Source organism: Ranitomeya imitator, chromosome 2 (genome assembly GCF_032444005.1).
Source record: "Ranitomeya imitator isolate aRanImi1 chromosome 2, aRanImi1.pri, whole genome shotgun sequence".
Taxonomy (NCBI): domain Eukaryota; kingdom Metazoa; phylum Chordata; class Amphibia; order Anura; family Dendrobatidae; genus Ranitomeya; species Ranitomeya imitator.
In genome coordinates, this window is record NC_091283.1 from 233142609 (window position 1) to 233169323 (window position 26715).

The window sequence follows — 26715 nt, forward strand, 5'->3', positions numbered from 1 at the left end:
TGAGGTTCATTGTTCTGTGTTGGCTGGTCATCCTGGCATTTTTGGTACCAGAGACTTGGTTGGTAGGTCCTTTTGGTGGCCTTCTTTGTCGCGGGATGTGCGTTCTTTTGTGCAGTCCTGTGGTTTTTGCGAGTGGGCTAAGCCTTGCTGTTCCCACGCTAGTGGGTTGCTTCTGCCTTTGGCGGTCCCTGAGAGACCTTGGACGCATATTTCTATGGATTTTATTTCAGATCTTCCGGTTTCCCAGAGGATGTCGGTTATCTGGGTGGTTTGTGACCGGTTTTCTAAGATGGTTCATTTGGTACCTTTGCCTAAATTGCCTTCCTCTTCTGATTTGGTTCCGTTGTTTTTTCAGCATGTGGTTCGTTTGCATGGCATCCCGGAGAATATTGTGTCCGATAGAGGTTCCCAGTTTGTTTCTAGGTTTTGGCGGGCCTTTTGTGCTAGGCTGGGCATTGATTTGTCTTTTTCTTCCGCATTTCATCCTCAGACAAATGGCCAGACGGAGCGAACTAATCAGACTTTGGAAACTTATTTGAGATGCTTTGTGTCTGCTGATCAGGATGATTGGGTGGCGTTCTTGCCATTGGCCGAGTTTGCTCTTAATAATCGGGCTAGTTCTGCTACCTTGGTTTCGCCTTTTTTTGTAATTTTGGTTTTCATCCTCGTTTTTCTTCAGGGCAGGTTGAGCCTTCTGATTGTCCTGGTGTGGATTCAGTGGTTGACAGGCTGCAGCGGATTTGGGCTCATGTGGTGGACAATTTGGTGTTGTTTCAGGAGGAGGCTCAGCGTTTTGCTAACCGTCGTCGGTGTGTTGGTTCCCGGCTTCGGGTTGGGGATTTGGTTTGGTTGTCTTCCCGTCATGTTCCTATGAAGGTTTCTTCCCCTAAGTTCAAGCCTCGGTTTATTGGTCCTTATAGGATTTCTGAGATTATCAATCCGGTGTCTTTTCGTTTGGCCCTTCCAGCCTCTTTTTCCATCCATAATGTGTTCCATAGATCTTTGTTGCGGAAGTATGTGGTGCCCGTTGTTCCCCCTGCTGATCCTCCGGCCCCGGTGTTGATTGATGGGGAGTTGGAGTATGTGGTTGAGAAGATTTTGGATTCTCGTTTTTCGAGGCGGAAGCTTCAGTATCTGGTCAAATGGAAGGGTTATGGCCTGGAGGATAATTCTTGGGTTGTTGCCTCCGATGTTCATGCTGATGATTTGGTTCGTGCCTTTCATTTGGCTCATCCTGATCGGCCTGGGGGCTCTGGTGAGGGTTCGGTGACCCCTCCTCAAGGTGGGGGTACTGTTGTGAATTCTGCTCTTGGGCTCCCTCCGGTGGTTATGAGTGGTAGTGCTGCGGTAGTTGGATCACAGCATTTAACAGGTGTATCCATTTTTTGCAATTTGGGCTGGGCTATTTAAGTCCTGCTTTATCCTAAAGTCAGTGCCAGTTGTCCATTGTTTTTGGAGGATTCACATCCATACTTGGTCTCTCCTGGTCTGCTGTTCTTTTCTTCAAAGGTAAGTTCTGGCCTTGTTTTTGCTGTCCACCTGCTGTGGACCTTATAGTCTGTGCATTTTCTTGTTTTGTCCAGCTTTGTCTGTGTAGGATTTTTTGCAGCCTAGCTGTGTCTCTGGAGATGCAGATATACTCTCCATGTCTTTAGTCAGATGTGGTGTTTTGTATTTTCTGTGGTGGGTATTTTCTAGTGTTTTAATACTGACTGCATAGTACTCTGTCCTATTCTTCCTTTTTAGCTAGTATGGCCTCCTATGCTAAATCCTGATTTCATGTCTGCGTATGTTATTTCCCTCTCCTCTCACAGTCAATATTTGTGGGCGGCTGTCTATCCTTTGGGGATTTTCTCTGAGGCAAGATAGTTTTCCCGTTTCTGTCTTTAGGGGTAGTTAGTTCTTAGGCTGTGTCGAGGGGTCTAAGGAGTGTTAGGTACCCCCCACGGCTACTTCTAGTTGCGCTGCTAGTTCAGGGTTTGCGGTCAGTAAAGTACCACCTTCTCCAGAGTACGTCTCATGCTGCTCCTAGGCCACCAGATCATAACAGGGTCCTCACCTGGACAAAGTCTTGTTCCATATAATCCAGTTGTATAGATTTCACCTTTCCAATTTTTGGGTTTCTGTGGACCCCCGAACACTCCAAGCAAACAAAGACCCCAATAGCGCATGATGCCCAGACTGGTTCTGTGGAGAGATGACAATTGGGTGATGTGACAGACTGGAAAGTGGAATATGATACGCATCACCTTCTCCAGACTCCTCCTCAGGCTCCAGAACCCTCTCTCTCAAGACTCCTCCCCAAGACCCTGGAACCCTCTCTCTACAGACTCATCAGAAGACCCTGGTGCCCCCTATCTCCAGACTCCTCCACAGACCCCAGAACCATCTCTCTCCAGACTCCTCCGCAGACCCTGGAACCATCTGTCTCCAGACTCCTCCGCAGACCCCGGAACCCTCTCTCCAGACTCCTCCAAAGACCCCAGTGCCCCCTATCTCCAAACTCCTCCGCAGACCCTGGAACCATCTGTCTCCAGACTCCTCCGCAGATCCCAGAACCCTCTCTCTAGACCTCGTAACCCTCTCTCCAGAACTCTTTGCAGACCCCGATGCCCCCTATCTCCAGACTGCTCTGCCACTTGTCGATCAACCTTCAGTGCCCATCCAATTAGACACCTCTGTCCGCTCCCCAGGCTCCTCTGTCCCCACAAGACCCCTCTACAGACAGCTCTGTCCGCTCCCAGGGCTCCACTATGGACCCCTCTTTCCTATCCAGAGTCTTCTGGTCTCCAGACACAACCCCAGCGTGATGCAGAATCACTTCTCATGGACAAGCCATGAGTTAGGATAGTCAAGGAGTCTGATGTCAGAAGCCAGGAGGGTACGTCATAAACAGAAGGAAGAGACAAAGGTGTAGTCAGGTAACGTTCCGAGGTCAGAATACCAGGAGGATAACGGAACAGAGCAGAAGGGGTTAAACAGGCGGATGGTCAGAAAAAAGTCCAAGGTCAGGCAATGAAAGATCAACATACAGAACACAAGGCACAGAGAGAACAAACCACACAGTAGCTGAATGTACGTTTGGCAGAGGTCTGGAAGTAACAGCTCAGTTAAGTTGCTGGGCAATCACCTGGTACAGTGAACACCTGGAAACAGCCAGCACCTTCCAGTCTTAGATTGGATAGTCGAGCTGTCAATCAACACATTGACAGCTCATCACACTCCTGTACCAGATTGGACGGCTGAGCTGTCAGTAACCATCCCAGACACACAGAGGTGGAATTGTAACACCTAGCCTCCTTTCTCCATTCTATCTTCTCCAGACTCCTCAGACCCCTTGGTTATCCTTTAGAGCACTTCACACCCTTCTGGCCCAGCAGACTCTGCTTGTTATTCCCCATACTTTTCTATCCTCCACCATCAGCAGGACGGACCACAGTGATCGTCTCTGTACAGTCAGCAGGATGGACCGCGGTGATCACCTCTGCACCCTGAGTAGGACGGACCATAGTGATCGCCTCTGCACCGTCAGCAGGATGGACGGCGGTGATCGCCTCTGCACCGACAGCAGGACGAACCTCGGTAATCGCCTCTGCACCGTCAGCAGGACAGACCATGGTGATCACATCTGCACCCTCAGCAGGACGGACCCCGGTGATCGCCTCTGTACCGTCAGCAGGATGGACCCCGGTGATTGCCTCTGCACCGTCAGCAGGATAGACCCCGGTGATCGCCTCTGCACCGTTAGCAGGACGGACCTCAGTGATCGCCTCTGTACCGTCAGCAGGACGGACAACAGTGATCGCCTCTGTACCGTCAGCAGGACGGACCACAGTTTACTAGAGACCGTTCATGTCAGACTAATCTGATCAGCTTCTATGAAGAGGTAAGTTCCGGATTGGACCAAGGGAACCCAGTGGATGTAGTGTATATGGACTTTTCAAAAGCTTTTGATACGGTGCCACACAAAAGGTTGATACATAAAATGAGAATAATGGGGATAGGGGAAAATATGTGTAAGTGGGTTGAGAGCTGGCTCAGGGATAGGAAACAAAGGGTGGTTATTAATGGAGCACACTCGGACTGGGTCGCGGTTAGCAGTGGGGTACCACAGGGGTCAGTATTGGGCCCTCTTCTTTTTAACATATTTATTAATGACCTTGTAGGGGGCATACAGAGCAGAATTTCAATATTTGCAGATGACACTAAACTCTGCAGGGTAATCAATACAGAGGAGGACAATTTTATATTACAGGATGATTTATGTAAACTAGAAGCTTGGGCTGATAAATGGCAAATGAGCTTTAATGGGGATAAATGTAAGGTCAAGCACTTGGGTAGAAGTAATAAGATGTATAATTATGCGCTTAATTCTAAAACTCTGGGCAAAACCGTCAATGAAAAAGACCTGGGTGTATGACAAACTCATGTTCAGTGGCCAGTGTCAGGCAGCTGCTACAAAGGCAAATAAAATAATGGGATGCAGTAAAAGAGGCATAGATGCTCATGAGGAGAACATAATTTTACCTCTATACAAGTCACTAGTTCAACCACACTTAGAATACTGTGCACAGTTCTGGTCTCCGGTGTATAAGAAAGACATAGCTGAACTGGAGCGGGTGCAGAGAAGAGCGACCAAGGTTATTAGAGGACTGGGGGGTCTGCAATACCAAGATAGATTATTACACTTGGGGCTATTTAGTTTGGAAAAACGAAGACTAAGGGGTGATCTTATGTTAATGTATAAATATATGAGGGGACAGTACAAAGACCTTTCTGATGATGTTTTTAATCATAGACCTGAGACAGGGACAAGGGGGCATCCTCTACGTTTGGAGGAAAAATGGTTTAAGCATAATAACAGACGCGGATTCTTTACTGTAAGAGCAGTGAGACTATGGAACTCTCTGCCGTATGATGTTGTAATGAGTGATTCATTACTTAAATTTAAGAGGGGACTGGATACCTTTCTGGAAAAGTATAATGTTACAGGGTATATATACTAGATTCCTTGATAGGGTGTTGATCCAGGGAACTAGTCCGATTGCCGTATGTGGAGTCGGGAAGGAATTTTTTTCCCCAATGTGGAGCTTACTCTTGCCAAATGGCTTTTTTTTGCCTTCCTCTGGATCAACATGTTAGGGCAGGTTAGGTTAGGCTATGGGTTGAACTAGATAAGACTAAAGGCCCCTTCACATTTAGCGACGCTGCAGCGATACCGACAACGATCCGGATCGCTGCAGCGTCGCTGTTTGGTCGCTGGAGAGCTGTCACACAGACCGCTCTCCAGCGACCAACGATGCCGGTAACCAGGGTAAACATCGGGTAACTAAGCGCAGGGCCGCGCTTAGTAACCCGATGTTTACCCTGGTTACCATCCTAAAAGTAAAAAAAAACAAACAGTACATACTTACCTACAGCCGTCTGTCCTCCAGCGCTGCGCTCTGCTTCTCTGCTCTCCTCCTGTACTGGCTGTGAGCCGGAAAGCACAGCGGTGACGTCACCGCTCTGCTTTCCGGCTCACAGCCAGTACAGGAGGAGAGCAGAGAAGCAGAGCGCAGCACTGGAGGACAGACAGCGGTAGGTAAGTATCTAGTGTTTGTTTTTTTTTACTTTTAGCATGGTAACCAGGGTAAACATCGGGTTACTAAGCGCGGCCCTGCGTTTAGTAACCCGATGTTTACCCTGGTTACCAGTGAAGACATCGCTGGATCGGTGTCACACACGCCGATCCAGCGATGTCTCCAGGGAGTCCAGCGACGAAATAAAGTTCTGGACTTTATTCAGCGACCAACGATCTCCCAGCAGGGGCCTGATCGTTGGTCGCTGTCACACAGAACGATTTCATTAACGATATCGTTGCTACGTCACAAATAGCAACGATATCGTTAACAATATCGTTATGTGTGAAGGTACCTTAAGGCTACGTTCACATTTGCGTCTTTCGTCGCAGCGTCGTCGACGCATATGAACGCATGCGTCGTGCGCCCCTATCTTTAACTTTGGGGACGCAAGGACATGCGTTTGTATGCGTTGTCATGCGTTTTCCGACGCATGCGTTGTTTAGCCGCACCTGCCGGGGCGCGGCCGACGCTACATGTTGCATTTTTGTAGCGGCGAAATTTTTTCAAAAAACGCATGCGTCGTCAACTGCGTTTTTTAGTCAATAGAAACCAATTGACGACGCAGATGACGCAAGTGCTTGCGTTGCAGCGCGTTTTGTGACGCATGCGTTTTTTAATTAAAAATCAAGATAAAGTGTCTAGACGGTGTCTAGACAGTGACAAAAACAACCCAGATATAAAATAAAGGTTGAAGCATTGTTTGCCAGTTTGCCTCAAGCATTGAAGACACACCAGAAATTGGCTGTTTTTTTATTCTGGTTGCGATGTATTTCTGCCGTTATATGATGGCGTTTCATTGTCTCCGGCCTTGTTGGTTTTATTGAAAAGTATGGTGGTCTATCCTTACTTTTCTTTTCCCTTTTTTTTGTTGTTTTATTTTGTGCTTTTCAATGATTATATGGTGCTTAATATTTTTTGGGGGGAGTTGTTATGTATTGCATGCGATTGGTCCACTGTTTTTTTTATTTTTTTTTAATACAAATGTATTTTTTCTTATCCGGTTCTGATGTATTTCTGGGGTTCTTAGTTTACGTTATCTCGGCTTTCTTTATTTCAAAGAAAATAGTAAATTATGTTGTTTTATTATGGATTGCCTTGGCTTGTGCCTTTTTTTCTTAAAATAAATATATATATATATATATTTTTTTTTTTTTTAATTTGAACATAGGGGCTGTTGTCTGTTTTTTTGGTATCTTTTCTGGGACTGTTGCCTTCTGTTTTTGCTATACTCTGCCATTGTGCCGTCTCTGCCATTGTTTTTCTTTTCAATGTATGGCGGTGTTGTTTGCTCAGTGTTCAGTTGGCTTTGTACTATGAGTGCTCTGTTCGTTGTGGTACTAATGTTTAGGTATGGTTTTTTAAAAATTTTCTGCTATGTGGCTAATGTGCATTCTGTTAATGTAATATATATTTTTTTTATTTTTCCTTGCAGAATTTATCTTGACCATGGCCAGCGACTCGAACCACTCGAACCACACAACACCGCTGGGGAGTTCGGTGAGTACCTGATCTACTGTTATTTGTTGTATTTGTAGACGTGTCAGTACATTTTTTGGTAATCTATTTTCCAGGCTTCTTCAAATGAGGAGGAAGAAGAGAACCAGCAGGAGCAGCGACCTCGGGGCCAAGCTGTGGTGGCAAGCCGGCGAGTAAGTATTTTTTAAAAACAACATAGGAATGTTTTTAATGGTTAAACCTTTTTTTTTTTTTTGGGTGGCGTGGGGGGGGGGTGGCTGAATATTTGTATTTAGCTTGCAAACATTAATGTTTAACAATTATTCTAGGTTCCACGACGGGACCCACAGGAGTCCATAGACGTCGACCTGATGGTCGCCTGTATTCAGGAGCGAGGCCCGTTGTGGGACAGCCGTGACCCTCGGCACGCGGACCAGGTTGTTTTGAGGCGCCTTTGGAATCAGGTGGCAAAATCGCTGTAGGATGGCTTTGACAGCGCTTCAGCCACGGACAAAGGAAAATTTGGTAAGTATTGCTGAAACGCCACTATGACCCTACAGGCCAGGATAACACAACCGTGTGCGATGTGATCAACTCCTGCAAGTTTGTTGTATTGCACACGGTTGTTTGATCCTTTGAAAATGTACAATCTCTAAATTTTCTTTTGCCTTTTTCACAGTCAAAAAATTGAAGACAAGATGGCGTTCCATGAAGGACCGTTTCAATAAATTCCTGCGTAAGGAGGTGGAACAGGCTCAAAGTGGTGCTGCTGCGGCAAGGACAACAACATATAAGTTCGCAAGACTATTACAGTTCATGAGACCGATCCTTGGCGCCGAGAGTAAGTATTGACCTATTCAAACACATCGGGTATTGTACAACACATGTTCACGTAGTATATTGTCCATCCATGTAGTATATTGCCCAGCCACTTAGTATATTGCCCAGTGGCGTAGTCTACATCCCAGAGACACAGTATATTGCCCAGCCATGTACAATATTTCACAGTGCCGTAGTCTATTGACCGTGACGTCATGGCAGGTCCGGCGATAAGCGTAAACCATGTCGACCGGCACAAACGTCTACGGAGGGTGAGTGTACCCAAGTTATTTTGTAAATCTACATTTTTACATTTTTTAACCCCTTCATGACCGGGGGAATTTTAGTTTTTCCGTGTTCGTTTTTCGCTCCCCTCCTTCCCAGAGCCATAACTTTTTTATTTTTCTGTCAATTTGGCCATGTGAGGGCTTATTTTTTGCGGGACGAGTTGTACTTTTGAACGACATCATTGGTTTTAGCATGTCGTGTACTAGCAAACGGGAAAAAAATTCCAAGTGCGGTGAAATTGCAAAAAAAGTGCAATCCCACATTGGTTTTTTGTTTGGCTTTTTTGCTAGGTTCACTAAATGCTAAAACTGACCTGCCATTATGATTCTCCAGGTCTTTACGAGTTCATAGACACCAAACATGACTAGGTTATTTTTTATCTAAGTGGTGAAAAAAAATTCCAAACTTTGCTAAAAAAAAAAAAAAATTGCGCCATTTTCCGATACTCGTAGCGTCTCCATTTTTCATCATCTGGGGTCGGTTGAGGGCTTATTTTTTGCTTGCCGAGATGACGTTTTTAATGATAGCATTTCGGTGCAGATACGTTCTTTTGATCGCCCGTTATTGCATTTTAATGCAATGTCGCGGCGACCAAAAAAACGTAATTCTGGCGTTTCGAATTTTTTTCCCGCTACGCTGTTTAGCGATCAGGTTAATACTTTTTTTTAATTGATAGATCGGGCGATTCTGAGCGCGGCGATACCAAATATGCGTAGATTTGATATTTTTTTTATTGATTTATTTTGATTGGGGCGAAAGGGGGGTGATTTAAACTTTTATGTTTTTTTTATTTTTTTCACATTTTTTTAAACTTTTTTTTTTAACTTTTGCCATGCTTCAATAGCCTCCATGAGAGGCTAGAAGCAGGCATAGCACGATCGGCTCAGCTACATAGCAGCGATCTGCTGATCGCTGCTATGTAGCAGAATTGCACGTGTGCTGTGAGCGCCGACCACAGGGTGGCGCTCACAGCGACGGGCAGTCAGTAACCATAGAGGTCTCAAGGACCTCTATGGTTACCATTCACAAGCATCGCCGACCCCCGATCATGTGACGGGGGTCGGCGATGACGTCATTTCCGGCCGCCCGGCCGGAAGCGGTAGTTAAATGCCGCTGTCTGCGTTTGACAGCGGCATTTAACTAGTTAATAGGTGCGGGCAGATCGCGATTCTGCCCGCGCCTATTACGGGCACATGTCAGCTGTTCAAAACAGCTGACATGTCCCGGCTTTGGTGCGGGCTCACCGCGGAGCCCTGCATCAAAGCAGGGGAGCCGGCATCGGACGGTATAGTACGTCCGATACCGGTAAGGGGTTAATACTGATGCGGTTTAGGCAGCATCAATATTAAAACGTTGGTGACATCTAGGTTTAACGTTGGCGAGGGTAGTATGCGGGCGACAGGCATTCACTGCGTGGAGTAAGGAGCGGCCATTTTCAGGACTGTGCCCGTTGCTGATTTTTCGCGTCAGCCATGACAGCCAGCTGTACAGAACAAACAGCGAATAACGGTTACTGTCTGACAGACAGACTGACAGACAGACCTGACACTTTACAATAGTGTTGTGTGATGCTATGTTAACTTTTTCTTACACAGGAGGTGGCGAATGTAAAATTTTAGATTTTGTATACTAATTTTTGGATTATGTTTTCACAGAACACACAGCGGCACCCTTGAGCCTGTTCGTCCATCTGGAGCAGTCCTTCAGGAATCGCCATCAGACCCGTCACAGCCATCCCACAGCGTGAGCAGGCTTGCACCAGCATCTGGAGAACCGGCAGCCGGTACATCAGGTGTTCCCCTGGCCGAGGCCTCTGTCGCTCCTTCTTTCGGGTATTCCCGACAGTGTCAGCGGGCCTCGGACAGGCCGCTAATGCCCGAATATTTTCACTTGGGCACGGTTTTCCAATCTTACTTCAAGGTGCTGGGAGATAGGATGGACACTGCTCTGGCCACTATCGACCGGCGCCTTGAATCAATGGAATCCGAGCTCAGTAAGCCGGCGAAACATTTTTTTAGCACAATAGCAAAGGGCATGGTGGAACACCTTACGCCGGAACTCCAGATTTCGGTGATGCAGGCCTGCAACAATGCCTATGTGAGTGCTCTGCAGCAGGCTAGGATAATGCAGTTGGCAACTACAATGCCAGTAGTTCCAACGCTGGTAAGCATGACTCCTAGTCCTGCTGCAGAGCCACTCTACTGAGGTCCGGGTGCTGAGGGACGCCGCCACCGACACCATCGCACCGATCCGACGAGGCCTGCTCCTGCCAGGCCCTCAAGTTCACCAAGAAGACGGCCTGCGGAGGAAGAACAAGAGGGCCAAAGAAAAAAAAGGAGAACCCGTACAGCTACGGTGGCTATGGCAGCTCCTAGTACCACACCGAGCTCTCGGCCGGGTTCAAGCCGGAGCTGGAGTAGCCAGAGCCAGTCTACAAGATCGCGGACACTGGTTGTGCAACCTCCCCCCCTTCATGAGTTGACAATGTCACCACCAAGGGCCACAACACCGAGGATCACACCACCGACGGCCAAAGGGTGGTCGGAAATACCTTCGCGCATCCTCGATTATGGTTCGACCTCCTCCTCCTACTACTCCACCCCCTCCCCTACATACTCCCGAACCGGTGTTTATGAGTCAACATTAGTAGCGGACGTTGATACCCCTTAATATTTCCCCTTTTTTTTCTTTTGTCCCCTCAATAAAAAAGTTTATGTTTCAAAATAAATTGATGTTTATTGGTGTTGCCGGCAACTCACACCGTGCGCCGTGTACACATCTAAGGTTTTTCACACCTCATATCTGCAATGTCAGAGACACTTTTTTTATAAATTTTTGTACTTTTTTATTTTTTTTAGTGTCTCTAAAATTGTACTATGAGATGTGAAACACAAACAGAGACAATATTACAATTTTTAGGCTGCTGTCACACTCGCAGTATTTGTTCAGTATTTTACTTTTGTATTTTTAACCCAAAACCAGGAGTGGAACAAACAGAGGAAAAGTATAGAAACATATGCCCCACTTCTGTATTTATCACCCACTCCTGGTTTTGGCTTACAAATACTGATGATATTTACTGAACAAATACTGATAGTGTGACGGCAGCCTAAACATACTTGAAGGTAATGGGTCAGGTGAGGTGGTAGCAATTGTCACGTGGCCAAGTGTCAAAATTGCTACCACCTCACCTGACCCATTACCTTCAAGTATGTTTAGGCTGCCGTCACACTATCAGTATTTGTTCAGTAAATATCATCAGTATTTGTAAGCCAAAACCAGGAGTGGGTGATAAATACAGAAGTGGGCCATATGTTTCTATACTTTTCCTCTGTTTGTTCCACTCCTGGTGTGGTTAGGCAGAGTGTGTTTAGGAAACAGTGATCACCGTAGTACCTTTTTTTTTAGTGGTACACACAGTTGGTATAAAAATGGACATTGTAATTTTTCACCAAAAATTTTATTGTCAAATTTTTTTTTTGCTATAACAAAAGAAAGGGAACCGTTTCTATAAAGGAAAGGCACAATAGAAGGTACATTTGTTTAAAAAAGAAAAAAAAAATCATTCAAACGTAGACGAACATTACATTAGGTACCCAACAGGTTAAATTTTATGGACACAATTGTGTTAAAAGATTAAAATGTCAGTGTTTTATTTGACTTTAATCACGATAAATGATTGGTGACATAAAATCAGGATAAAGTTGAAATAAAACATAAGCACTACACCATTTGATCTTGCCATGACACACGGCCAATATCAGAAACAAAATAGGAAGCAAATCGGTCCCTCATCTGCCCAATTTCAACACTTGTCCTCAGAGGATGATCATGGTAGTCGGGCAAAGGGTTTGGTATGGGTTCATCAAGTTCCACGGTCAGTCTCTCTTTAGCAAGAACATAATTGTGTAGAACCACACAAGCCTTCACCACCTCATCCATTGTCTCAATTTTCAGATTGATGGCGGATGCTAAAATACGCCATTTGGAGACCAGGATCCCAAAGGCGCACTCCACAGTTCTTCTGGCCCTGGACAGTCTGTAATTAAATACACTTTTGGTGTGGTCCAAGCCACGACTGGAGTACGGTTTCAGTAGGTTGGCACACATTTGAAATGCCTCATCCCCAACCACAACAAATGGCATTGCTGGGCCTTCGGTGTTGGGAAGAGGTCGTGGCTGGGGGAAATTAAAATTGTTCCCATATAATCTTCTGCCCATATCAGACTCTTTAAATGTCCGCGAGTCATTTGTCCGGCCAAAAGCTCCAATGTCCACAGCGAGAAACCGGCAGTCCGCACCTGCAATTGCCATGAGCACGGTGGAAAAGTATTTTTTATAATTAAAAAAGAGAGATCCACTTCTTGCAGGCTTTGTAATCCGAATGTGCTTCCCATCCACTGCCCCAATACAGTTAGGGAAAGAACACACTTGATCAAATTTCTTGGCGTTGGCCTCCCATATTTCACTTGTAGGGAGGGGTAAAAATTCTTCACGGAGATTGTCCCACAAAGCGTGGCATGTGTCCGCAATAATTCCCGAAAGTGTTGACACTCCAATCCGGAATTGGAAATGCAGGGATCTCAAGGTCTCTCCAGTAGCCAGGAAACTGCCAAGAAGATAAATAAATAAATTTAATTGAAGAACATTGTGATTAAAAAACCTAAAAATTCCATAGAAAACCAAAATTTAGAAAAAAAAATAAATGGCAGAACAGATCACAGTCGTTCAAATACAACTACATTACGTACCGTAGAGTCACCAGCAGCCGTTCCTCTGCGGAAATTGATTTCCAGAGCTGTGTGTCCTGCCTGGTAATGGCTCCTTCCACACAACGCAGAAGATAGCGGAAGCTGTCCTGAGACATCCTGGTATATTCATAATATTTTTCCTGGTTCTCATTTAGCTCGTCAAACAAACAATGGTAGGCTCCACGGCTCTCCCGGACTTCCACGATAGGGTGTAGCCAAAAGCGCCGATGACTCCTTCTCCGTTTATCCCTTTTCCTTTGCTCGTAATAGGCAATAGCATAGGCATTAGCCAAGGCAAAATCCATCTCCATATCCATTAATGTTAAACCACAGAAATAATGGTGGATAAGATGTATATACAATTCTAATATATTCCTATATTTCTTATCTATATATGTATGTCCCACTCAGGAACATATACCACTCAAGTACACTGTGTCATAGCGGTGACAACTACCACCAAGTGAAGAAAGAAACCTCAATCACTCCCCATATGGACCACCAGGAAATACCCAAACCAGGATAGATATCTCAATATATTTTATTAAATTGTAATTTAATGACAGTACATAATATAAAAATCATATAAAAAATTTCATATAAGAACAGATGATTCTGTGCGTAATGCAGGACTTCTACAAATAGTAGAAAACAGGCAAACCCAATATTGCACAATTTGTCCACAAAGCCGTGATAAAAATAATTAGTGTAAAATATATAGTGAAAATAAATGAATTATTACTTAGATTTACCCAATACAGGCAGAACCATAAAATAAATACTAAGATCAATCGTGATAATAAAAAAAGTGTAAAGTGCAAAAGAGTGCTAATTACTGCTCCACATGAGCACAACCCCTCGGTAAAACAGATATGTGCAAATAGGCAAATTAGGACCAATATAGGTGTATAGCGGTATATACCTTATTGGGTAGCCTGGACCTGCAAAAAACGCGCCCCGACGCGCGTTTCGGATTATTCCCCCTGACGAAGGAGAATAATCCGAAACGCGCGTCGGGGCGCGTTTTTTGCAGGTCCAGGCTACCCAATAAGGTATATACCGCTATACACCTATATTAGTCCTAATTTGCCTATTTGCACATATCTGTTTTACCGAGGGGTTGTGCTCATGTGGAGCAGTAATTAGCACTCTTTTGCACTTTACACTTTTTTTATTATCACGATTGATCTTAGTATTTATTTTATGGTTCTGCCTGTATTGGGTAAATCTAAGTAATAATTCATTTATTTTCACTATATATTTTACACTAATTATTTTTATCACGGCTTTGTGGACAAATTGTGCAATATTGGGTTTGCCTGTTTTCTACTATTTGTAGAAGTCCTGCATTACGCACAGAATCATCTGTTCTTATATGAGATTTTTTATATGATTTTTATATTATGTACTGTCATTAAATTACAATTTAATAAAATATATTGAGATATCTATCCTGGTTTGGGTATTTCCTGGTGGTCCATATGGGGAATGATTGAGGTTTCTATCTCCATATCCATGTAGATACTCTCCATGGGACGCTCCATCATGATGAACAGCCAAATCTGAGGAAATCAGCTCTGCCAGGGTATATATACACAGTTACAATGATACCCACCTTCTTCTAGCCATTAGTGGTCCTTATCTAGTGTCTAGACAGTAATTGTGGCTTTGAATGACATCACTTTAGGAAAACGCATGCGTTGAAAAACGCAGCGTTTTTTGACAAAGACGCACCCTATTTAAAAAGAAACGCTGAACGTTGAACACATGCGTCTAGAAAACCTGCGTTTTACATGCGTTTCACTTGCATCGTGTGTTGCGTCGACGACGCTGCGACGAAAGACGCAAATGTGAACGTAGCCTTAAAGTCTTCCTTCAACCTTAATAACTATGTTACTATGTAACTATGTAACAGTGATCGCCTCTTTACCGTCAGCAGGATGGACCCTGGTGATCGCCTCTGCACCGTCAGCAGGATTATTTTCATCCTTTTTGTACAGATTTCACAAATGGCAGGATGGGAACAAGTGCTAACCACAAAGCTGGAGATGAGCGGTCAACACTCAGCACATGACCGGCCTGCCTCACCATCACTTCTGCTGCAGTCTGACCAGATACTATTACTCTCTGTTATCAGCTACACTAGGCTGACTGCTGAAGCACAGGGGAATACAATCTATTATTCCCCGTTATCAGCCATTTCCCATGGACCTTGCATCTAATGTGAGGTCAGTTGGAGTTGCTGGAGATTCAGACATTCCAGTTGTTACAGAACCCCCCAGCACCAAGAATGTTATGCAGTATATGTATGTATAATAGTTTCCATGTGAAATGCATCAGTCCACAGGCTGCGCCCCTGGACAACATATTCTCTTTCTGACCTCCCCCTACCTTTGTAATTCCCACAGTAAATATCAGCAGGCTCCGGCCCCCTGCGGCTATTGTAATGTAGGTCTGGCCAGCTGTGTTCCTATTGGCCTGCCCTGTGTATCTGTGTTATATATTCTGTCTGCTGTAAATAAAGGTTGTTCTTAGACTGGAAATACGTGGAGAAGCAGTCAGCTTTTATATGCTCTCATGTAATCAAGAAATTCCTGCCAGCGTCCTTCATTCAGAATCTAGCAAAAGCAGAGTGGACCTCCTGAAACACGGGGTGGTACTGAAAGAGGTACCCCAGCTTGGTAGACCCCGTTACACCAGTAATGGCGGCTGACCATAGCGGCACCACAGATAAAACTGTACCGTGTGACTGCGCTCTTATCAGAGCTTGTGTTTCGATTCTTTCCAAGGTAAACCACAATGTGTGAACAGACTCGACTCGAGAAAATGCGATGCCAAACAGCATGGAGACGTGTCAGGGCCAAAGCAAAAAGGGAAATGTGAGACGAGAAAGAAGCGTCAGCAGGATGTGGTCGGCAGCTCCTCGCACGCGGCTTCCTGCGCCAAAAGACGGGAAAAGCTGTGGGGAAGCAGCGACGTTTCAAGGCAGGAAGTTGTGACATCTCTTCTACCGGCTGCCAGGATTTCCCAAAATAATGCATGGCCGAAAATAGTAACTGCGGCAGCGGCATAAAGCTCTGCGGACAGCACGTACCTGATCTAGAACATGCAATAAGCCGGAGGCTGATCCAGAACATGGAATAGGCAGGAGCTGACCTGCTGATCCAGAACATCTAATAGACAAGAGCCGACCTGCTGATCCAGAACATCTGATAGAAAGGAGCCGACCTGCTGATCTAGAACATGGGATAGGCAGGAGTTGACCTGTTGATCCAGAACATGGGATAGACAGGAGCCGACCTGCTGATCCAGAACATGGGATAGGCAGGAGCCGACCTGCTGATCCAGAACATGGGATAGGCAGGATCCGACCTGCTGATCCAGAACATCTAATAGACAAGAGCCGACCTGCTGATCCAGAACATGGGATAGGCAGGAGTCGACCTGCTGATCCAGAACATGGGATGGGCAGGAGCCGACCTGCTGATCCAGAACATGGAATAGGCAGGAGCCGACCTGCTGATCCAGAACATGGGATAGGCAGGAGTCGACCTGCTGATCCAGAACATAGGATAGGCAGGAGTCGACCTGCTGATCCAGAACATGGGATGGGCAGGAGCCGACCTGCTGATCCAGAACAAGGAATAGGCAGGAGCCGACCTGCTGATCCAGAACATGGGATAGGCAGGAGTCGACCTGCTGATCCAGAACATAGGATAGGCAGGAGTCGACCTGCTGATCCAGAACATGGGATAGGCAGGAGTCGACCTGCTGATCCAGAACATGGGATAGGCAGGAGCCGACCTGCTGATCGAGAACATGGGATAGGCAGGAGTTGACCTGCTGATCCAGAACATGGGATAGACAGAAGCCGACCTGATGATCCAGAACAAGGAATAGGCAGGAGCCGACCTGCTGATCCAGAACAAGGAATAGGCAGGAGCCGACCTGCTGATCCAGAACATGGGATAGGCAGGAGTCGACCTGCTGATCCAGAACATAGGATAGGCAGGAGTCGACCTGCTGATCCAGAACATGGGATGGGCAGGAGCCGACCTGCTGATCCAGAACATGGAATAGGCAGGAGCCGACCTGCTGATCCAGAACATGGGATAGGCAGGAGTCGACCTGCTGATCCAGAACATAGGATAGGCAGGAGTCGACCTGCTGATCCAGAACATGGGATGGGCAGGAGCCGACCTGCTGATCCAGAACAAGGAATAGGCAGGAGCCGACCTGCTGATCCAGAACATGGGATAGGCAGGAGTCGACCTGCTGATCCAGAACATAGGATAGGCAGGAGTCGACCTGCTGATCCAGAACATGGGATGGGCAGGAGCCGACCTGCTGATCCAGAACATGGAATAGGCAGGAGCCGACCTGCTGATCCAGAACATGGGATAGGCAGGAGTCGACCTGCTGATCCAGAACATAGGATAGGCAGGAGTCGACCTGCTGATCCAGAACATGGGATGGGCAGGAGCCGACCTGCTGATCCAGAACAAGGAATAGGCAGGAGCCGACCTGCTGATCCAGAACAAGGAATAGGCAGGAGCCGACCTGCTGATCCAGAACATGGGATAGGCAGGAGTCGACCTGCTGATCCAGAACATAGGATAGGCAGGAGTCGACCTGCTGATCCAGAACATGGGATGGGCAGGAGCCGACCTGCTGATCCAGAACATGGAATAGACAAGAGCCGACCTGCTGATCCAGAACATGGGATAGGCAGGAGTCGACCTGCTGATCCAAGACATGGGATAGGCAGGAGTCGACCTGCTGATCCAGAACATGGAATAGGCAGGAGCCGACCTGCTGATCCAGAACATGGGATAGGCAGGAGTCGACCTGCTGATCCAGAACATGGGATAGGCAGGAGTTGACCTGCTGATCCAGAACATGGGATAGGCAGGAGTTGACCTGCTGATCCAGAACATGGGATAGACAGGAGCCGACCTGCTGATCCAGAACATGGAATAGGCAGGAGCCGACCTGCTGATCCAGAACATAAGATAGGCAGGAGCCGACCTGCTGATCCAGAACATGGGATAGGCAGGAGTCGACCTGCTGATCCAGAACATGGGATAGGCAGGAGCCGACCTGCTGATCCAGAACATGGGATAGGCAGGAGTCGACCTGCTAATCCAGAACATGGGATAGGCAGGAGCCGACCTGCTGATCCAGAACATGGAATAGGCAGGAGCCAACCTGCTGATCCAGAACATGGAATAGGCCGGAGCCGACCTGCTGATCCAGAACATCTGATAAAAAGGAACCGACATGCTGATCTAGAACATGGAATAGTCAGGAGCCGACCTGCTGATCCAGAACATGGGATAGGCAGGAGTCTACCTGCTGATCTAGAACATGGAATAGGCAGGAGCCGACCTGCTGATCTAGAATATGGAATAGACAGGAGCCGACCTGCTGATCCAGAACATCTGATAGAAAGGAGCCGACCTGCTGATCCAGAACATCTGATAGAAAGGAGCCGACCTGCTGATCCAGAACATCTTATAGAAAGGAGCCGACCTGCTGATCGAGAACATGGAATAGGCAGGAGCCGACCTGCTGATCTAGAACATCTGATAGAAAGGAACTGACCTGCTGATCTAGAACGTAGAGTATACAGGAGCCAATCTGCTGATCTAGAACATGGAATATGCAGGAGCCGACCTGCTGATCCAGAACATCTGATAGTAAGGAACCGACCTGCTGATCCAGAACATCTGATAGAAAGGAGCCGACCTGCTGATCTAGAACATCTGATAAAAAGGAACCGACCTGCTGATCTAGAACATGGAATAGGCAGGAGCCGACCTGCTGATCTAGAACATGGAATAGGTAGGAGCCGACCTGCTGATCCAGAACATGGGATAGGCAGGAGCCACCCATAACTGGACCCATCCCGCTGTTAGGGAACAGCTACTCCCAATCATCCGGGCAATTACGCTATTAACCGACAATCGGTGGAGGAGGCCGCAGGCTGTTTCCACAAATAGATCGGTTATTGAGAATTTAGCAGTGAGCGCATGATATATATATCTCTTATTCCAATGCATGGAACATATGTATGCACCCCTGATACAGTCATGACTAGCTCCATGATAACCCCAGACTACACCCTGCCAAAACCAGTTGAATTGTATATTCAGGCTGACAGGAGGCCTGGTTCTGGTTTTGGTAGGGTATGGCTTTAAGATGCGGGTTACAGAACAAAAGGAACAGAACTGTTACATTTTATATTTAATCCAAAACAATAGGCAATGTTAATTAAAAAAAATGTACAAAAGATTTTACAAAGAGGGCAAAACAATACAGCAAATACAAATGCATATAATAAACAGGATCAACAAAGAACTTACTGCGTCATTGATCTGCCCATTATGGATTTATGGCTTATAGGCAGGGGTTACAGGTATGAAAAAATATGTATCTTTTTCCCTGACTCGTCCTGTAGCTGAAAATGTCCCACCACTATCGGATCTATACACACTGTAATATTTCTCTCTGGGCCCTGGAGCCAGGCTACCTATTGTAAATATAATGTTTTCCCTGAGGGAACAAACATTCCCAGGATGGACTTTCAGGAGAGACAATAGGTATCGTGTCCTAATTACCTGTCCAATTTATAAATCTCTGTCTTACGCACAAAAGACATCATCGTTGGAACTGCAGGGGTCTTTTCCTTCCAAAAGGAGCTTCCTGCATGTTATACCAAGCTTCCTACTTCTTTATGCCCATTGCACCAGTCTATTTCTAAGAGACTCAGACTGTCAGCCATTTTTGCTACTGGGGGCTTTAGAGATTTTAATATTTTCTATGACACCTCCCCTTTTTGAGGTGGTGTGAGGGGCCGTTTTACAGATCACCCCCCCAATCCTTCCTTACGGCCCACCATTCCTGGGTCTCACAGTACCCTCTCTTTCTGGGATTCGGAGATGGGCTTCTCCAAGGGGTTACTCAGCACCACCAGACAGGTCTGGACTCCTGGCTAGAGTAAGCCAGAAGTGACGCTAGGGCCCCAACCTCACAGGGACCTGTTCTGGGTCAGTCACTAGTCCTGCTATCCCGTTGGATAATGCGGGTCCAAAAGGCAGCACGATACCTGCGTTCTGGGTTCTCGGACTGTGGGTGACAGTGACTACGTAGCCGTCTCCCTGAGGGATATCGTTTCCCCATTTTTCGTACGTTCTGCGGATCCAACTCTCCCACATCCCTGACCAATTGTGAATATCACGTTCTTGCCACTCTGACAGGCTGTGGGACAACACCTGCTCACCACCCTAACAGACTCGGGTACAATTTGACCACCCTCCTGACAGGCCATGGGTACCTCTTTACCATCGACATGACAGATGGTGGGACCCTTTTTTCCCCTGACCCAGACCGGTTGTGGGACATACTTTCCCATCCCACAGACAGGCTGGGGATAAGACCTTACTTACCCTTTGATAACTTATAAGCGGTGTTAATTATGGGGCAGCTGCTACTGGCCATGTCACCGTCCATCATGACTATGGTCAGCTGCACGCAACCACCATGCTTTTGATCCCTGTGCTTCTCCCCTTCCTTCCATGGTGAAGCTACCACTGGCCAGGTCACGTCTACTGTGACACTGGTCAGCTTCATGGGACCACCTGCTTCGTGATCTCTGTGATTGTCCCCATCATCCTTAGCACTCGGGCTTGCATCTTTTAGGGGATCCTTAGCAACATCACCCCGCAGTTTGACATGGCTGAGTTCTCCATAACCACAAAATACATTATCATCAAGCATCAAGTTCCCTCTATAATGCATGACATGGCAAATCTGGCAGGGTTGTCCGGGATGTATTGGGCAACTAACCGTCCCAGATCAGTTCCCAATAACACATATGCGGGGAGGTTCTCGGACACCCCCACTTCCCTAAACCTCCTCCTCGCACCCCAATCCAGGAAATCCCCGGGCCATCGGTAAGGGACGGCGAACACCCCCAAACCCGGTAACAGTCTTCCTAGGAATGAGGTCTTCCTGTAGCACAAACTCAGGGGACGAGGGTACGTTCTGCAACTGTGAGTTTAAGACCAACAGCAATGGAGTTGCCCACAGTAACCGGTTCAATGCTCAAGGGCCCTCTCAACAGCCCCACACAGAAAAAGAATGGCTTCACTAGGGCCCGATACCTCCGGTGTGGGGTCCATCTTCTGCTTCTCAGGACAGACGAGGCTTATGTGACCAGTCTGATTACAAGTATAGCACAGGCGGGAGTCAGATGCAGGTCTGGTACTGGACGATGGGCAGGACCCCTTGAGGGCCGGCTGGCAGGGCTACCTTTGTCAGGGATATGCCGAAGGTACATCGAAACGCGCGTCGGGGTAGGTGCATATCGCGTCAAGCTACACAAGTCAAGGCAATGATGTAGCCCTCCAGTTTTCTGCTGCATCAGACATTCTAGGACTTTGTAGTAATGATAGAGGTGATACGTCTAGTAGGTTATTGGTTTGTGCATGCGCTTTGTTATATCTCTTTTCTTTAGATTGATGATTTTGGCAGGATTTGTTCATGATGCCCTTTATGACTATACATCTCATCTGTCCATACAATATATTGACGTCGTTCTTGCACCTTTGAATATATATAGCCGTTATACTTCAGCACATGGCGGCTCGCACGCCTCATTGTCTGGTCTGAGTCCATGGTTCTCCATGATTTATAAGACGATCTGTGGGACTTATTTCTGAGTACACCCTGGTTTGGAATGTTTTGCCTTATATTTATGTTATTTGCATCATCCTTGGCTGCTGTTGCTACATAGTGACTGCTGTCTCATTTATTCCTGTTTTCACTATACTACTTATACATGTGTTTCCGCGTCTGACCACGATCTCAGGGGCTTTATTCCTTCTCTTCTTCATATTATAGCTGTGATATAATCCAGAACACTAATCTAGAGACGTCTCTGGAGATGCAGAATCCAGAATATAAAAAACACAAGAGCTAAAAAGCTCAAGTCTACAACGTGTCACATTCAGGACACATTCCTCTAATCCAGAACTCTGTGTGTAAGAAGCCCCCCAACACAGACGGTGGTGGGAGACAACAACAAGCCTCAACACCATGGAGATGTACACGAGCCAAACGTGGGATGCTCCCTCCTCTCGAGACACGTGCAAGTGTCCGGGACACAAACCTCTAATCTAGAATATAGTACCTGGGACACAAACCTCTAATCCAGAATGTGATATCTGTGACACAAACCTCTAATCCAGTATATGATATCTGGGACACAAACCTCTAATCCAGAACGAGATATCCGGGACACAAACCTCTAATCCAGAACGCGATATCCGGGACACAAACCTCTAATCCAGAACGCGATATCCGGAACACAAACCTCTAATCCAGAATATGGTATCTGAGATACAAACCTCAATCCAGAATATGGTATCTGGGACACAAACCTCTAATCCAGAACATGATATCCGGAACACAAACCTCTAATCCAGAATATGGTATCTGGGATACAAACCTCTAATCCAGAATATGGTATCTGGGACACAAACCTCTAATCCAGAATATGGTATCTGGGACACAAACCTCTAATCCAGAATATGGTATCCGGGACACAAACCTCTAATCCAGAATATGGTATCTGGGACACAAACCTCTAATCCAGAATACGGTATCTGGAACACAAACCTTTAATCCAGAACGCGATATCTAGGACACAAACCTCTAATCCAGAATATGGTATCTGGGACACAAACCTCTAATCCAGAATATGGTATCTTGGACACAAACCTCTAATCCAGAATATGGTATCTGGGACACAAACCTCTAATCCAGAACGAGATATCCAGGACACAAACCTCTAATCCAGAATATGGTATCTGGGACACAAACCTCTAATCCAGAATATGGTATCTGGGACACAAACCTCTAATCCAGAACGTGATATCCGGAACACAAACCTCTAATCCAGAATATGGTATCTGGGACACAAACCTCTAATCCAGAATGTGATAGCCAGGACACAAACCTCTAATCCAGAATATGGTATCTGGGACACAAACCTCTAATCCAGAACGCGATATCCAGGACACAAGCCTCTAATCCAGAATATGGTATCTGGGACACAAACCTCTAATCCAGAAAGCGATATCCAGGACACAAACCTCTAATCCAGAATATGGTATCTGGGACACAAACCTCTAATCCAGAACGTGATATTTGGTACACAAACCTCTAATCCAGAATATGGTATCTGGGACACAAACCTCTAATCCAGAATATGGTATCTGGGACACAAACCTCTAATCCAGAATATGGTATCTGGGACACAAACCTCTAATCCAGAACGTGATATCCGGAACACAAACCTCTAATCCAGAATATGGTATCTGGGACACAAACCTCTACTCCAGAACGCGATATCCAGGACACAAGCTGTTGTGAATTCAGCTTTTGGGCTCCCTCCGGTGGTTGTAGAGGGTAATGCAGTTGTGCCTGGATTGCAGGAGTGGACATGTGTATCTACTAATTGCAGGACTGACTGGGGTATATAACTTTGCAGGATCCTTTAGTCAGTGCCAGTTGTCCATTGTTCTTGAAGGATTCCCTTCCCTGCTGGTCTCTCCAGTTTGCTGTGTTTTTCTACAAAGATAAGTCCTGGCTTTGTTTTTGCTGTCCACCTGCAGTGGACCTTATAGTTCTGTGCATATTCATGTTTTTGTCTTGTCCAGTTTTGTCTGTGAAGGATTTTTTGCAGCCTAGCTATTTCTCTGGAGATGCAGATATACCCCCCATGTCTTTAGTCAGATGTGGTGATCCGTATTTTCTGCGGTGGATATTTTCTAGTGTTTTTATACTGACCGCATAGTTCTCTGTTCTATTCTTTCTTTTTAGCTAGTATGGCCTCCTATGCTAAAATCTGATTTCATATCTGCGTATGTTATTTCCCTCTCCTCTCACAGTCAATATTTGTGGGGGGCTATCTATCCTTTGGGGATTTTCTTTGAGGCAAGATAGGATTCCTGTTTCAGTCTTAACCTGATGGTTAAACCGATACAGGACAAGCTCTGGGAAGTGGGAACTCTGCTGACCGCAACCCCTAATCCTATCACACACACTAGAAATAGCCGTGGAGCGGTACTGACATGGCCTAGACGCCTCAACACAGCCTAAGAACTAGCTAGCCCTAGAGATAGAAAATAAAGCCTACCTTGCCTCAGAGAAATTTCCCCAAAGGAAAAGGCAGCCCCCCACAAATATTAACTGTGAGTAAAGATGAAAGTCACAAACACAGAAATGAAACAGGTTTTAGCAAAGGGAGGCCAGACTAACTAAACAGACAGAGGATAGGAAAGTTATCTGTGCGGTCAGCACAAAAAACTACAAAAGACCACGCAGAGTGTGCAAAAAGACCCCCGCACCGACTCACGGTGCGGAGGCGCTACTCTGCATCCCAGAGCTTCCAGCTAGCAAAGCAAAATCATGAAAGCAAGCTGGACAAGAAAACTATGAACAGAAAATAACAATCGGGGACTTAGCTTCTTGCAGGAAGAGACAGGTCACCAGAAAGATCCAAGAGCGAACTGAACCAGTATAGGAACATTGACAGCTGGCATGGAGTAACGATCTGAGTGGAGTTAAATAGAGAAGCCAGCCTAAGAATAACCTAGGTCACCTGTGGAAGGAACCTCAGAACCAGCAACTCCACTCACAGCCACCAGAGGGAGTCCATGGACAGAACTCGCCGAAGTACCATTCATGACCACAGGAGGGAGTTCGATAACAGAATTCACAACAGTACCCCCCATGGCTACTTTTAGTTGCGCTGCTAGGTTCAGGGTTTGCGGTCAGTACAGGGACCACCTTCTCCAGAGTACGTCTCATGCTGCTCCAAGGCCACCAGATCATAACAGTACAACTGGCCAACAATGAGTTAATTGCATCTCAGAAGAAGGGTGGAAAGGTTTTGAGCCATTTTTTTTTCCTTAGCCTGTTTGGTCTGTTCCTCCCTCTTTACCTCTGGGTGGCTACGGAGTCTAGTATTAACATGAATGTTCAGGAGTTAGTTTCTCGGGTTGATCAGCTTGCTGCTAGGGTACAGGGTATTTCAGATTTCATTGTTCAGACTCCTGCCTTAGAACCTAAGATTCCCACTCCTGATTTATTCTTTGGTGACAGATCCAAATTTTTGAGTTTCAAAAATAACTGTAAACTGTTTTTTGCATTAAGACCCCGGCCTTCTGGTGATCCTATTCAGCAGGTTAAAATCATCATATCTCTGCTGCGTGGTGACCCACAGGATTGGGCATTTTCCCTGGAATCTGGCAATCCTGCTTTGCTTAATGTTGATTCGTTCTTTTAGGCATTGGGGTTGTTGTATGATGAGCCTAATTCTGTGGATCAGGCTGAGAAAATCTTGTTAGCCCTGTGTCAAGGTCAAGAAGCGGCAGAATTGTATTGCCAGAAATTTAGAAAATGGTCTGTACTGACTAAATGGAATGAGGATGCCTTGGCGGCAATTTTCAGAAAGGGTCTTTCTGAATCCGTTAAAGATGTTATGGTGGGGTTCCCCACGCCTGCTGGTCTGAGTGATTCTATGTCTCTGGCCATTCAGATTGATCGGCGCTTGCGCGAGCGCAGAATTGTGCACACTGTGGCGTTGTCCTCTGAGCGGAGCCCTGAGCCTATGCAGTGTGATAGGATTTTGTCTAGAGCTGAACGTCAAACATTCAGGCGTCAGAATAGGTTGTGTTTTTACTGCGGCGATTCTGCTCATGTTATTTCTGATTGCCCTAAGCGTACTAAGAGAATCGCTAGTTCTGTTGCCATCAGTACTATACAACCTAAATTTCTGTTATCTGTGACCTTGATCTGCTCATTATCGTCATTTTCTGTCATGGCATTTGTGGATTCAGGCGCCGCTCTGAACTTAATGGACTTAGAATTTGCCAGACGTTGTGGTTTTCCCTTGCAGCCTTTGCAGAACCCTATTCCTTTGAGGGGCATTGATGCTACACCGTTGGCTAAAAATAAACCTCAGTTTTGGACACAGCTGACCATGCGCATGGCGCCAGCCCATCAGGAAGATTGTCGTTTTCTGGTGTTGCATAATTTGCATGATGATATTGTGCTGGGTTTTCCATGGTTACAGATACATAATCCGGTGTTAGATTGGAAATCCATGTCGGTGACTAGTTGGGGTTGTCGAGGAGTACATAGTGACGTTCCTTTGATGTCAATTTCCTCTTCCCCCTCTTCTGAAGTTCCTGAGTTTTTGTCTGACTTCCAGGATGTATTCGATAAGCCCAAATCCAGTTCCCTTCCACCGCATAGGGACTGTGATTGTGCTATTGATTTGATTCCAGGTTGTAAGTTCCCTAAGAGCCGACTTTTCAACCTGTCTGTGCCTGAACATACCGCCATGCGGAGCTATATTAAGGAGTCTTTGGAGAAAGGGCATATTCGGCCATCTTCTTCACCGTTGGGAGCGGGGTTCTTTTTTGTTGCCAAGAAGGATGGCTCCTTGAGACCCTGTATTGATTATCACCTCTTGAATAAGATCACGGTTAAATTTCAATATCCCTTGCCTTTGCTTACTGATTTGTTTGCTAGGAATAAGGGGTCTAACTGGTTTACTAAGATTGACCTTCGAGGGGCATATAATCTTATTCGTATCAAGCAGGGTGACGAATGGAAAACTGCATTTAATACGCCTGAAGGCCATTTTGAATACCTTGTGATGCCATTCGGACTCTCTAATGCCCCATCTGTGTTCCAATCCTTCA

The 26715-nt window shown here is 46.1% G+C and overlaps 1 protein-coding gene across 3 annotated transcripts in view; it reads right to left on the reverse strand.

Annotated features, from left to right (window-relative positions):
- Positions 1 to 26715, reverse strand: part of ADAP2 (ArfGAP with dual PH domains 2) — a 172421-nt gene that overhangs the window by 70151 nt on the left and 75555 nt on the right. For all 3 annotated transcript variants that reach the window (XM_069748748.1, XM_069748749.1, XM_069748750.1), the window contains exon 2: positions 2060 to 2187. In XM_069748748.1, coding sequence (XP_069604849.1) covers positions 2060 to 2187 — 128 coding nt within the window. The remainder of the gene's footprint in view (positions 1 to 2059; positions 2188 to 26715) is intronic.